The 14,801-nt window shown below is 44.2% G+C and overlaps 1 protein-coding gene and 1 non-coding gene across 2 annotated transcripts; both read left to right on the plus strand.

Moving 5' to 3' along the window:
• Positions 1–617: 617 nt before the first annotated feature.
• LOC124686713 (phosphatidylinositol/phosphatidylcholine transfer protein SFH2-like) lies at positions 618–6,117 on the plus strand. The gene is made up of 11 exons (XM_047220613.1): positions 618–807; positions 914–942; positions 2,804–2,887; positions 2,987–3,040; positions 3,241–3,318; positions 3,552–3,605; positions 4,399–4,458; positions 4,534–4,629; positions 5,093–5,194; positions 5,293–5,373; positions 5,550–6,117. Exons 1-11 carry the CDS (start codon positions 753–755, stop codon positions 5,838–5,840), a joined length of 984 nt encoding a protein of 327 aa, XP_047076569.1. The 5' UTR covers positions 618–752; the 3' UTR covers positions 5,841–6,117.
• A 3,510-nt stretch (positions 6,118–9,627) lies between these two features.
• TRNAG-CCC lies at positions 9,628–9,698 on the plus strand. The gene has a single exon. It is a non-coding gene; the product is annotated as a tRNA-Gly (tRNA).
• Positions 9,699–14,801: the final 5,103 nt, after the last annotated feature.

Below are 14,801 nucleotides of genomic sequence, written 5' to 3' on the forward strand. Positions count from 1 at the left end.
AGAATCAGGTGTTGTTCCTGCGTGCAAGATTTCCTAAAATCCTTGGCCATATGTCTATCATGCTCATGGCTAGAGGCTTCGAAGCAATGATTCTGTCCCTCTCCATGTGGATGCGCATATGGGCCTTTGCAAAAAGAATAATTCCCGGCATATTCTACTAGTAGGAAAGAAAATGAAAAAATGTTTAGATTAGCGAAATAACAAACATCAAAAGGGACAAAAATGTATACGTCAAGAGCAAGCAAATATTTTCCCTTGGCGTCAGAAAAGCACCAAGATAAAAAAAATTAGTAATAAGTAATTTAACTTTTTAATGAAATAGGTGATACGGAATTTCTCAAATTACAGCTTAAATTGGCATTTCTTTTTGTTCTAGCCCATACCCGGCTCTTATCACAGTCTAATCCGAGAAACACGGTCTAAACACATTGACTTTTGATTTCCTGCGTCCTCTGATTCTCTCACTCGCTGTCAAAGTGAAAGTTTAACAGTGTGACGTACGCTTCCGAACAAAAAAGAAGTGTGACGTACGCTTTCCCCTTCTGCGCCGTTCGCATAGAGCAACCAGCAGACCATCACCGAGACAGACGGCTGCCTGCCTGCTGTGACTGACGAGCATATACAAGAGCGGCCGTCGGCGCCCACAGACCGACCGCCACCAAGAACTCGAAGCGGCCTTCCAATTGCGTGGATCCCGCCCTCTCCTGCCGATCTCTCGAGCTCCCCGCTCGCCCATCCCGTGGCGGCGCGCAATGGGGGCCGCCGCCGAGGACGCCGTCCAGCAGCTCGGCCGCCTAATGGATCAAGGTGCTCTGCCCTCTATCCTGCTCCGCTTCATCTTGAGTTCTTTACTTCACGATCGTTGCGGCGCACTGACGTGATCTGTTTGCTTGCTCCGATCCTTTGCTTGCAGTGGAGGCGCCGCTGATGAGGTCTTTCCAGGTACGGATCTGGGGTGCGTGCCCTGTGGGCAAAGCTTGGATCTTGCTGCCAATTATGTGCAGATTCTGTTAGTTAGCCCGTGCGGTTGGATCATGCCGTTAGACTAGCTATATTCTTGGTGGTCGGTGCCCAACAGATTTGATCTGATTCAGTCTGGCCGTGGGGGGACTGAGCTACTCCTACGTCCTCTTCCAATGCTTAGAATCTCCTAAATCTAATAGTTCAAAATGGGCTACCTGTGTTGATCCCTGAGCTCCTCTCTGGGTTAATGGTGCATGCTAGAGCCTGGAGGTATGGTTGTTGTCATAGCTGTTAGGCAGATGGCGTGTTGTGTTTGGAGAGTGTTGCTTGATCCATGACCGAATAGGCGGCAAGTGAAGTTGGTGCAACTGCGGTTTGTCGACGGGTTGGCGCCGCGAGGGCATTGTGTCGCTTTAACTCTCAGTGGCGGGGTGCGTAGTATCTCTGCATGTTGCCAAATTTCGGTCACGGTTGCCTGCCTCGACATCCGTTGCTGTCCTTGTGGATGATGCTGTTTTTTGCAATTGATGGATTGGTGGCATTTTTTGCTGTGAGTTTAGTTGATCTGGAGATATTCACCGGACATCGTTTCATTTGCCATCTTATTAAGTCTGTAGCTACCTATTTTTTATGGCGTTTCGACTGCTGTGGCGTTATTCCCTTTTTTGACCTCCAACATTAACCAGACCTGTATCCTAAATCTGGACACATGTTTGTAAACAGTAAAGGCGGGTCATTCAGTTTGACTTTCTATTACCAGTTTATGAAAATGTTCTCTTAAAGTTACATGTGCGCTATATCTTTCATTAAAGCGATGCCACCTTATTCCGAGGTGGAATCTATTAGTTAGTGGAGTGGGAATTGGGATGGGAACACGGCATCAGAATTCAGAATTCTAACTAGTGTGGAATCAGTTTGGTTTGTTGCGGCTCCCAGAGATGAGGGAACCAACTAGTGCTTCCATCGGGTAAACCGAAGCTGAAATCTCAATGAATTCAACTGAAGCATGTCTGATTCTCACCAATCCTGGCTGGTTTGCTCTTTTCCTTAGAAAAATGACAATGTTATACCATATCAATAGGAAAGAAGTCATTTTTTAATACCCAAAAGCCAGAAATATTTGTTTTCCAATTGGTGCAAAAATAAGACTAAAGCCACTGGGGTTAATGCTATTATCCATCCATAACCAGCCCTCCAAGAACATATACACTTACTTTGGTTGTACTTGTAACTGCTGCACCAGTAATTAGTAATCAGAAAAGGTGGTATAGATACTAATACTTGTCTCCTTTCCTTTTCCTCTATTCACTCAAGGCCCATCATCAAATGATAATAAATTCAGGTTGCCCAACCTTGAGTTATATTCTTTTTTCTCGAGCCTTACCTATCTACTTCCGTAGTAATAGAAAATAACCCCCAGTGAGACAGAAATGACGAGTTATGGAGGTCTCTTTATCATATATGCAACCATCAGCGAACACTACCGAGACCCCTCCCCCCTGCAGCACAGTATAATCAATACAGTAACCAACAGTTCTCGCAAAATAAACAATAAAAAACCCTATAACCCAACAGATGCCACTCTCTGTAATCAATCATAACTTACACAGAGTATTATATACTTATATTTATATCTTCAAAAAAAATACTTATATTTATGACTAAGCAAATGCACAAATGAATTACAACCTTGAAAAAAATGTTTGCTAGTCTTGGATTCTCCACTTTGATAGTATTTGATGTAATGTAGTTTGTACATTTGTCTTAATCCATGAGTTGCAAAGTGATTATCGCTCTCGTATCAAAGAAAAAAGTTCTAAACATATTTTGTTTATTTCAGAATGTGCACCAGGGCCATCCTAGAGAAACAATGTTGCGCTTCCTTAAGGCTAGAGAATGGAACGTTTCTAAGGCTCATAAAATGGTAATCTTTCTCATTTTTTTCTCATCCAGTAAAGAAACGAAGAAATGATATTCTTATTGTTATTGGGTGCCTAATTGGTTACGAATATTGTTTCTGCAGCTTGTAGAATCTTTGAATTGGAGGATTCAAAATGAAATAGATAGTGTATTGGAGGTGAGTAATCCTTCTAGATTATAATAATAATTTGATAATAATAATAATCATGTAAGGTACTCATATCTTACTAAATCTATGCTGACCATACAACTATGGCAAAAATGTCTTTATTCATATATAATTCCATTTCTTGTTTAATATATCTTATTCAAGTATTCTGTTAATCGCTAATCGCTATCTATATTGGGCATATACAGAGACCAATATTACCAGTAGATTTATACAGATCGATACGTGGTTCACAACTTGTTGGACTCTCAGGATACACCAAGGAGGTATAGCTATCTACTAACACTAGTAATATGCTTCTTTGCTTGAGCAAAGCATGTTCCATTATGATATTCTCTTGCTTGAAGCTGTGATTATTGCAGTTGACTTAATCTAAGTGCTGCATAAATCTCTGCCCCTGAAAAATCATAGGAAGGCTGGTAGTTGGGTCATTAATTCAATTTAGGTGAAACCCAGAGAATTAAAGGACTTCTAGTAATTGTTTTTCTCTTGTTGGCAGGGTCTTCCAGTTTTTGGCATTGGTGTCGGTCAGAGCACGTATGACAAAGCTTCGGTACTTTCTTGGATACTTTCTATTTGTTATGTAGGGTACTGCAAAATCCACAAAACTGGATAATTTTTGCCTCCTGTTGATATCTTTTTTAAAGTTGATATTACTTAAATATATTTGTTTAACATTTACTCCCTCCATCTCAAGGGTTAGGGCGTATATTTTTCGGCACAGAGATTAAGGCAGGTTTTACATCGTCAAAAGTTTCCAGGATTGCCCCGCATTAAAAGCACGTAATAACTCTCCTTAATTTTCTCTCAATACTATAGTAGTGGCCACAGACTCCTCGTTTCTCACCTTGTGCCGTCTCCATTATGGCTCCTGTCCTAGAACTCCATGCATGCGAGCCTGGACAGACTCAAGGCGTTGGTATCCATTGCGAGGCCGACGCTACATTTAACTACTCCAATTAACTCTGGCGCGGAAGATAAGAAAGGCGCTGTTGCTGCGCATATTTTGAGGACGACGGGGATTGAGAGCTAGGGGTAATATGGGAAGGTTAGGGATAGTTTTGCACCCACGCCTTAAGCTTTGAGCAAAAATCGATTTTTTTTTCACGCCCTAAGCTGTGAGATGGAGGGAGTAAACTATATGATCATTGATTTAAGTAGTTATATCATACAGCAATTTTTTTATCAGCATATGTCCAACTTCTTTTATTTGTTTCCCCACTTTGTCAACTATCGTGGTAGTATGTAGCTGTTTTATGGTATCAGCTCACACGACCAACTTACGTTAGTTCTGGAATATTTATTTTCCCACTTTGTCAACTAAAGTAGAGCTATTTTCTTTTCAGGTTCACTACTATGTACAATCTCATATTCAGATTAATGAATACCGTGATCGCATAATTTTGGTAAGTATTGAACTAAATGCTCCAATCTTTTATGTTAACATGTATTCTTCTTATGTTTGTTCACATCACTTCTAGCCTATGTTGACAAAGAAGTTTGGGCGCCCTATCACCACCTGTATTAAAATTCTCGACATGACTGGTTTAAAGTTGTCAGCAATGAGCCAAATGAAGGTACACATTATATGTTTTTTTGTTATCATTTTTTTTCTGGAATAAGCATGTCTATAGTTAGTAAATATACTCCCTCCTCGCCAAAATGTAGTGCAGATAAGATGAGGTTTGACCAAGTTTGTACAAAAAGATATCAACATCTAGAATACCAAATCAGTACATAAACCGATAATTACCACACTACTTGAAAATTGTTTTCAGTATATAGTTTTACCCTAGCCTCGTATTTTTTGTTTGGAGAAACAACTTAAATCTTGAATGTTGACCTGTCCACCGTGCAGGTCGACACAGTTTTCCATTCAAGAAAACTTACAAAACTGTTAATATTAAAATCAAGGGAATAATTTGTTACTTTCGTTCAAAATCATGTTTGTAAGAAAATTGCAGAGTGCTCATTACCTGTGCTGCTTCTTCATTCTAGGAAGATATCGTGACATGTTTTCCTTGTTATTATGGATTACAGATGCTGAGCTCAATATCAACTGTTGATGACCTGAACTACCCTGAAAAGTCGGAGACATATTACATAGTTAATGTTCCATATATATTCTCTGCATGTTGGAAGGTATAATGATTTTCCCACCAAAAGTCAGTCCTCAGATAATTATACCAGTAAATTTTGTAGTGAATGCTGATAGACATTTCCTTTGAGCATTCTGGTAGGTTGTGAAGCCCCTATTGCAGGAGAGGACAAAAAAGAAGGTTAAAGTTTTGAGTGGTTGTGGGAGAGATGAACTTCTGCAGGTATTTTCTTTGTTGCTTATTTTCTTTGCGCAGATCATTGAATAGTATTGTTACTCTTACTTTGAAATATAATTAGCAATATAGTTGCTGGAGAACAAAAATGGTGGCTGTCTTCAGCATTTATTTTCCCTGATGTTGGAAGTACAGTGACATGTTACCTTGCTCAAATTTTGTAGATTATGGACTATTCATCTCTACCCCATTTCTGCCGACGGGAGGGATCTGGATCCTCTAAGCATTTACCCGCCGATGTGGATGATTGCTTCTCCCCTGACCATCCTTTCCACAAAGAGCTCTATGGCCACACCACCGAGCAATCTTCACACAAGGAGCTCCTGAAGATGGGATCGTTGCATGTGAGCATCCCCGAGCCCGACCCAGACGACGCGAAGATCGTGGAGGTCATTGAGGCCGAGTTCCACAAGATGGGCGGGCAGAACGGGTCCACCAACGGCCACAAGGTCTAGTGCGCACCATCGAAGATGAAATTGCGGATTGTGGTTCTCCATGAAGGCTGAAATTGGTCGGCCATCCCCCAATTGAATGGGGGAATATAGTAGCAAAGTTCCATGATGGAAACAGAGGCAGTGCTGCAAAAAAAGCTTAGCATCATAGTTGGGAGAGATGAACCGGACAGTGTACATTAGCATAGAACCGACATATGTTACAACTAATAAAACCGTGACAACTGAGATCCATGGATGTTATTATGAGATAATACTGTTATATAAGTGCTTCAGCAAAGTTTTGCACCAGGGTACCGTGTTGGGTCAACACCCTATAGTATGGGAGCGACGTACATGTGAACTGTGATCATTCGTCTTGGCGATTTCAACAAGAAATGTCGAATGTGCAGCGAGGAATTGTTTACTGTAGGATTAGGATCGGACCTAGGAAGAGGCTGTGGCGGGCGAAGCTCAGCAAGGAGTGGCGCCCTGGTGAGGTCATGTTCTGTTGCTGAACCCCCTTGCTCTCCATGGTGTCCGCCGGCCAGCATGACGAAGAACAGCCCCGCTCCGGCGCCGTGTACTCCAGCTGGCCGCGTGGAGGCGATCATCCGCACTCGTACGCCACCGGCGCTAGGTGCGGCCATGCCGGTCATCGATCACCGATCCCCGTGCTCATCCATGGCGGTTGGCGGATGGCGCATCCCTCCTTGGCAATGCCATGGCAGGGTCCGCGTCTCTGAGGAAGTGGAGATCATGTCATGCGTGCGTGGCAGAAGAGGAAACCGGACCCGGCAGCAATAAACGCGTGAGCTCCGAAACGTAACCATCGTAGTAGATCCATGTAACCGATCTGTTGCCAATTTTGGGGGCGCAATACTGCCATGGCGAGGAGATCCCTTTCCTCCGTATAGTTTTTTAGAGGGAAGATTTGAAATGATCCCGGCTTTTAAATTAACAAAACTAACAATCGGCTAGGAGTTATACAAGAGCTACAATGCACGCAAGTGCAAACCAAAATACCAACAACAAAAGATAACACAGAGAAAGCCACCAAGCGTCAGATTGAGGGTGCCTTTTTTTCTGTTGGCTGTTGCACCGGAGCGAGCACGTCCTAGTCCACGTCAACAAACCTCCCACACGCCAAAGTAGCAGCCCAAAGTGGACACGACGACGGGTCAGCAACTGAGCAGCATTTGAGGATGGGGATCTTGGGACGACGCCTCCAAGAAGGTGAAGGTGAATTGTGCGCGGGTCCGTAATCATTGTCGGCAGAGACCGAGATCCTGCAAAATTTTCACCCAGACCTCGAACCACCAACCCGTGAGCTAGGACTAGGTTTAGATTAGAACACAACATCTTCCAATAGCATTGGATAGACACACGGACCGAAACTAGGACCAAACGCCGACTTTAGCCCTCTCCGTATAGCAGGCGTCTCAGATTTTTTTCCCCGGAGACGCATGGGACAACGGTCCCTCATAAATAGGATCTCGCGCATGCACCGCAGCCTCCATCGCGCCCCGCGCCGATCGACCTCCATAGGCTGCATGTTTTTCCGGCGCGCGGGGGGAACGAAGAGCCGAAATGTTATGCGCGAAATAAATCACCCCACAATGGGCGCCCGCGCGGCTGGATGTAAAATTTCGTTTTCCATCTTCCCCCAATAAATTATACCGGCCACAACCTTCTTGATTCACCTCTCTTTCTTCTCTCAACCCTTGCGTGCTCCCTCAAAGTAATGGCTCCGTTCGATTTCGATCTGAATCAACCCATCAACTGGGTGGAGGAGAAGATAGTGGAAGATCAGTATGATGGTACTGTCCAAGACCTCAGCTATGGGCTAGTGCGTGGGGATAGCGACAAAGGTGTGAGATGCTATCCCGTTTACTCTCTTTTCCTCTCTTGTTGACAGATCGCGTCGCTGTACATTCTGTCCTTTTGTTGCACTAACAGACAAGCTGGAAGAACATGTGTATCTGGGGCATGGAGGAGGCGCCGCTGGACAAGCTGATAGCGGCGGCGATGGAGGAGATGTGGCTGACGGACAACAAGGATGTCACCATGGAGACTTTGCCGGCGACGTGGTTGCTGTCTCGCACGTCAACGGATATCGTGGAGGCGCCCATGGCAAAGGCGGAGGCTTGGACTTGAGTAAGTGGTTCATATGTCATTGTAACTGTACTGCATTGTCGTACCTTGTCTAAACGAAGAATGATGCAGATGCACAGTATGCATGCTTAAAAAGTTCTTTCGGTTAGGGCTCGTGTGGTTTGGTGTAGGTTTGCATGCTCATGTCATGTTTGTTGTTGGATTAGTTCTTTTTGGTTGTACTGCTGGATTAGTTGATACGGAGCTGTAAGATTTCCTTATGCTTGTTTCTTACTTGAAAATTTGTAACATTTTGGAGTATGAATCATGCGTTCAGTTTATGCATATTTGTCTCCATGATCTGAACATCTAGTATATATGCTGAACATTCAGTTTGCTTAAAGATTTTTACTACTCCCTACGATCCATAACAGTAAGATTTTTAGTACTCAGCGACACTTAATATGGATCAGGGGTAGTAAGATTTTTTATGCCCCACGATATGTTGTTTAATACCCAAATAGCTGTATTTTATTATTTATAAGATTTCTGAATATAATTTGTACTAGGATCAGAATAAATCCATATATTGATGCATATTGTTGGATAATGACAAGTGCATTTGATTTTTTATACCTAGGTAGCAGGCGCAATTTTATAGCTCAAAACATGTCCCAATATAATCGCACTAGGATTATTTTTGGGACAATCTTTAATCGAGTGTTTCCTTTGTGTTTTATAGATAAGATTGCTAACACAAGACGGAGGACCCAGTACACAGACGACGAACGCCGTGCCATATATAGCATGCTTCTGAAGAGGAACGGCGGCAGCACTGTCAGACGTGGAGTCAGCAAAGCCGTGGCTGCTGAAATGGAGATGCCTGTGAGGACTGTGCAGCGGATATGGCTGGTTGGCCGCCGTGGTGGTGGAATAGACGCTGTGGTCGGCAAGAGGGCGAAGAACTGCGGCCGCAAGCGGATTGAGCTTGATCCTGACGCCATACTGGAGTTGCCAATGGATAGAGGCATGTCGATTCAAGAGCTAGCCAAGGCTATGCGTATGAAGAAGACAACTGTGTTTCGACGCCTGAAAGAAGGTAGCCTGAGGCGCCCCAGGAAATGACATCAAGCCTGCCTAGCTACTTCGAGAGATAGATGATAGCAAAAGGGCACATGTTTAATCAGGAAGCCGCAAGCATTCCTGAGTAATGGTGCATCTCCTGAACATGATTAATGTACGCTTTACTTTGTGATGGATTGCTTGATGGTGCTGCTAAATCAGACTTGGCATTAAGCTTCGCATATTGTTTCAGTGTTTGAGATGTGCAATTGGGTTGGATTGTGCCATCGACACGAAACCCATGGGTTTTGACGAGTTTTGATGAAATAAAACGGAAGAAAATATGCCGCCGAGGCCAAAAACCCAAGATATTGGTGAGCCGGTTACTCGGGTCAGTGACTTACAGACCAATGGTGCTACATAAATAAGCTTTCTGGCTTTGGTTCAGTGTCGTTGTAGCAGCCACACCTGTGACTAGGAACGTTTATTTTTGTCGGATTGCAAGAGAATACTCCCGATTTCAGCCTATTTCTTCTGGTCCTTTTCTTCCGCGACGCGGTGGTAGCCAGTGTAGGTATTATGATCCTCGTTCATAGTACATCATGTCTTCATAAAGTATGAATATGTATTAAATTATGCGAACCTTTGACATGAAGCGCATCTGGTGTAGTGGTATCATAGTACCCTCCCACGGTACTGACCAGGGTTCGATTCCCTGGATGCGCATTTTTCCCTTTTCCTCTCCTCCAATTTTGCTGTGCGTATTTTAGTTCTTTTTTGTTCTCTATCCAATTTAGCTCTACTATATAGGTAATGTAAAATCCCTACATGCATTAGTTCTGTTATTCATTTTCTTTTCCCAACTTGTATACCATCATGCCGGGCATGCATTAGTTCTGTTATTCATTTTCTTTTCCCAACTTGTATACCATCATGCCGGAGAAGCGCACCCAAATTTTAAGAATATGTTCAAATCATATTGGCCTGGTGTATGTGTTTAAGTGTTAAATTATGTTATCTGTTTTCTTTTCCCAACTCTAAAAGTTTGATGCTCTTCATTACTTGATAATAATGTTTGAGGGTGTACATAAACCGCCTAGAGGGTTTATGAACCACAATCGGTGTCCTATTTCTCGGTTAACTCTACGCATTTTTCCCTTTTCCTCTCTCCAATTTTGCTATGCGTATTTTAGTTCTTTTTTTTCTCTATCCAATTTGGATCTACTATAGGTAGTGTAAAATCCCTACATGCCTTAGTTCTGTTATCCATTTTCTTTTCCCAACTTATATACCATCATACCAGAGAAGCGCACCCAAATTTTAAGAATATGTTCAAATCATATGGGCCTGGTATATGTGTTTAAAGTAATTATGTTATCTGTTTTCTTTTCCCAACTCTAAAAGTTTGATGCTCTTCATTACTTGATAATAATGTTTGACGGTATACATAAACCGCCTGGAGGGTTTATGAACCACAATCGGTGTCCGATTTCTTGGTTAACACTAATGCAAGCGAGTCGGTGAGCCTCTCCATGAGAGCTTCTGTTCTCGCGCTTGATTGCCGACATCACGAAGAGGGGCGTCGTCTCCTTTATCTTTGAGGTGATCGTTATTGTATTACATGGAGTATGGCCGCTGCAAGTTATTTATGGCATCCAGATAATATGAGGCCACATAGACATGAGTGACGATTGAATTCAAAGCCAATGCAAGTACATCATGGCGTGCAAAAGCTTCAACTCTGGTCGGGATGCATCCTTCAGTCAAAGTGAGGGTCGGGGCCCATGAAGGCTCATGTCTTGCTTTGGCATAGATCTACTATAGCTCCTCCCGCTCCCGTCTTTGACATCACGACGTCATCATTTATCTTGGCGTGTCCTGGAAGCGGTCCTAGCCATCTCGGCTCCGCCCTCCCAACTGGTTGCATGCGTTCTCGACTGGCTGGTTTTGGAGCCAAGCTAGCTCATTGATGTGGATCCTCAAAAACAGAAAGGTATCCAGGGGGATTTGGTGATCGCCATCGTGGATGAGCTGTCGTCATACAGATCATAACACCCATAGGGTATCGACCATCTGAATGAAGTCTTCATGGTATGTTCAGTCTCACTTTATCGCTGATTAAAGATTAAAGTGAGATTAATTACTTTATCACTGATTAAAAATTAAAGTGAGATTAATTACTTTATCGCAATCTCTTTATGTTCAAGATCTTAAGCTAGTTAAGCTTTATAGACAACAAGAATTCTCCAACACCTTATGATCCTAGTGTGACACTTCAAAAGAATAAGACGGAAGCGACATGTCAATTAAGATACTCTCTATAAAATCCCACATTTAGAGGCCACAAATAGATGAAACACAATAGTGCGCATTGCATCCATGCATGTAAAATCTGGGGAAATTTTGAACTTCTTTTATAGAACTTGTCAAAGTGATTGAAGTTCCACTAAGATGATGATTTAGGACTAGTTCATCATGTTGAGTGTTATAATATTGATACAGACTTTGATAAACTTCTATTGTTTGCGAGTTAGAAGTAAGATTCGTAAATAAAAGTGAACAATGCATCACACAAGAAAATAAATAAAACTTAATGCTTAACGTATCTTCTCTAGACATCATTAATTCAACACATATGCTGAAAAATTCTTCTGCACATGATCAACCAACTAAAGACCCAACCAATTCTATTCTTACCTTATTCTATCCCACCAGATCATATCTTATCTTATCTTGTCACTATCTGATCATCGTTACTTGTAATTGACACTTGTCAATAATCAAGTAAATTCTCAAGTCTAAGACCTAGTATTGACTTTCCAAAATAACCATGACCCATTGGAGTCTCTCTCTTTAAGGTACCATTTATAATCTTCTGAGAGAACAGGTTTACAGAGTCTAGATAATCCCTAAACCCTAGGATAAGAACATATCTAGAAATTTGAAAAGTAGAACCTATCCAAGTTAAATAAGGATGTAATCTTGAAGAATAAAATTATACTAAGGTCATGGATAGCCAAGCTTATCTTGGCAAGTTAAGTAGAGTGGCTTAACTAATAGTTCTCTTGGTCAAATGGACACACTAACAGGATAGAGTTAGAACCCAAGTGTAACCACTTGTGATACCAAGTACCTTTATTAGTCAAATGGAACCTAAGCCAATATGATCAAAGGATTATAATGATCATTCTTAGTCACGTGTAATTGACACAAGGGTGACTCTTGGTGGAGATAATTGATCTAGTAATAAAGCACCTTAGAATAGTTAAGGGTAGACAAGTAAGTGAGAGACCAAGTGTGCATGTGAACCATTTGTAAGAGACACACAATCTATTTGTTCAATACCACTTAATCTTGGAATTAGAGTCTTGATCTTGACTGAGTAGTAGACTAGAGCCACATAGGATTACAGGTTTGAGAGCTAGGGCTATAGGTTAAAAGACTAAAATAGAAATATTCTTTTGAGTGATACTCACTATTTGGTTTATACAACCTGTTGTGGGTATACTTCATAGGTGTACCATCGACAGTGCCTAGATCCGGCAAGCCCGGGTGGTCCATAGACGGTGATGGTGGCGTATGGCCCATCGGGCGGCCCAGTTGCTGTAGATCTAGATGGATGAAGTCCAGCCCAGGAACAAGGAGACGGATCCACCGAACGACTCTAGAAGTATGATCCGGCCTGGCCCATCAGGGGTAGCCAGTTCCAGGACGGCGTATAAGGAAAGACGGATCCTTGACATGCACGTCAATGTAATATTCCGTAGTTAGGTGACTTGTATTCCGGCTAGGACTCTCTGTGTAAACGCTAGATCCTGGCGCCTTTATAAGCCAGATCCTGGGAGCCCTAGAGGCACAACCACAACTCATTGTAACAACGCGAAAGCGTCCAGATAATTCCAGACAAGCAGCAGTAGGCCCTGTCATTGTGCAGGTGTTCCGAAGCTGGGTAAATCACGTACCACTATCCCGAGGACTCTCCGCCCGATGGCCCCTACTTCTTAGCCCCCTCGTGAGGATCCCTCCTCCGAGGTACCATCGAATAGGCAACGACAGTTGGCGCCCACCGTGGGGACAACGACATCTAGAGGCCGGAACCAGGAGGGTTCCGCCATGGGAAGCTTCGATGACTCCATCGCTGTGGGGCGCGTCCTTTACGCCGGGAACTTTCCGATCGTCCCTCAGGACGAGTGCTGGATTCCGTCTAAGACCGACCCCATCAAGCTCTCCATCGTCCCAATCAGCGACATTCACATCTTCATCGGCGAGACTGTCGACTCCGATGGAAACGCCCTGGTAAGTCATGCTGACGCGACCGCCGCTGAGCAGGACGCAGTCGTGAAGATCCGATCTGAGACGCAGGAAATTCCCAAGGAAGATTCCGCCTTAGATCTGGAAATTTCAAAACCCACCCAATCCGCCCCTAAGCAGGAAATTACGGTGGAAGACCAATGCAGATCCGCCTGGGTCTCCCATGTGTTAGAGAAGCAAAGGTGCCACTTCGTGCACTTCCTCGCACATACCGCAGGAACCGCCCCTCCTCAGGATGGAGCTGGACCCATGCAGGTTGAGGCTACCGGAGACAGCGATACTCCGGATCAGAAAGAGGTTGCCGGAGACAACAACGCTCCGGATCAGCAAGAGGATGTCGGAGACAAAGAAGAATCAATCCTTGGCAACCTAAGCCCAATCTCTGACGATGCTTCCTCCATGGACACAGAGGAATACAACCGTGTTATGAAGGAGTTGGGGGATGAGGTGAAAGCTGAAGCAGAAACCGCCCCGCCAAAGGAGGTCCTTGTGACCTTAACTGGGCTGGAGCAAGGAACTGACGCAGAAGGGACTCCGACCGATGCCGACATTCCAGGCCCGTCCAATTCGGAGACTCCGCAACGGATGCGCTATCGCATTGTGCCGGATCCTGGAGAAGGACGTGTCCTCAAACACGGGGAAGATATGTCCATAGAAGAGCTCGCCAGGCAAGCGGGCCAAGGTGCTATCGCAAACTCTGAAATCTTGACGAAGCCAATAACTTCGAAAGAGGCCGCAGACCCGGTAGCTCTAGAAGCCAAAAGAAGGGAACTGCTAGCCACCGCTGAAAGATTCGCCAACACCGCAGTAGTAATGCTGGGGGAACGGCAAGATGCGGAGGAAGTGATGGCGCAGGTCGAAGAGAAAGAACGAACAGCTGTAGAATACCTAGAGAAGGCCAAAGCCCTCCGATGGCGCTGGGAAACCATCATGGAAGATGCCACCAGGGAGCAGACAAGATCCATCGGGAAGTCATTCGCCCCCGCAAGATCAACTTTGCGACCCCTCCGAGCATCAACCACTCCCAACTCTGAAGGACAATAGGATGAAGGCTGCGGAAGGCTGCGGAGCTCTTGGCCAAGGACGATGAGGAACTCGACATTGCACACCTCCACACACTCGTAGCATCAGCAATGAAGCAACAAAATAAGGTAGATACTTCGCGCAGGTTGGAATCCAACCCCGGAACTATGTGTATCCACTGCGCAGAAGGACGCCTCAGGAAGGGAGCGTCGTGACGAAGAATCGCGCACCGGATCCACAGAGCGCAGAAGAAGAACCAGAGAACATCCAAATCTGATCCCGGTAGCCTCGAAAACACCTCTGATGGACCCAAACAAGGGAAAGGATCCGATGTACACCGGCACGGACAAGTACCGGAACCCGTCACCTCCGCCCCGGACCCCGCATCCTCCTCTCATCCTCTGCCACCTCGCCGAAGTAGTCCAGCCGGAAACACTAGACCCCATGGGCCTGGTGGAATTAATATCCGCGAAAACGTGGCCCCTCAGAGGAATC

The sequence above is a fragment of the Lolium rigidum genome, chromosome 2 (genome assembly GCF_022539505.1).
Source record: "Lolium rigidum isolate FL_2022 chromosome 2, APGP_CSIRO_Lrig_0.1, whole genome shotgun sequence".
Lineage (NCBI taxonomy): Eukaryota > Viridiplantae > Streptophyta > Magnoliopsida > Poales > Poaceae > Lolium > Lolium rigidum.

What these genes read in the sequence shown, in the direction of transcription:
- LOC124686713 (XM_047220613.1), top strand. Translation starts at nt 753, where the DNA reads ATGGGGGCCGCCGCCGAGGACGCCGTCCAGCAGCTCGGCCGCCTAATG. An exon ending in CGCTGATGAGGTCTTTCCAG is followed by an intron (nt 943 to 2,803) that starts GTACGGATCTGG and finishes TGTTTATTTCAG; the next exon opens with AATGTGCACCAGGGCCATCC. An exon ending in TTTCTAAGGCTCATAAAATG is followed by an intron (nt 2,888 to 2,986) that starts GTAATCTTTCTC and finishes TTGTTTCTGCAG; the next exon opens with CTTGTAGAATCTTTGAATTG.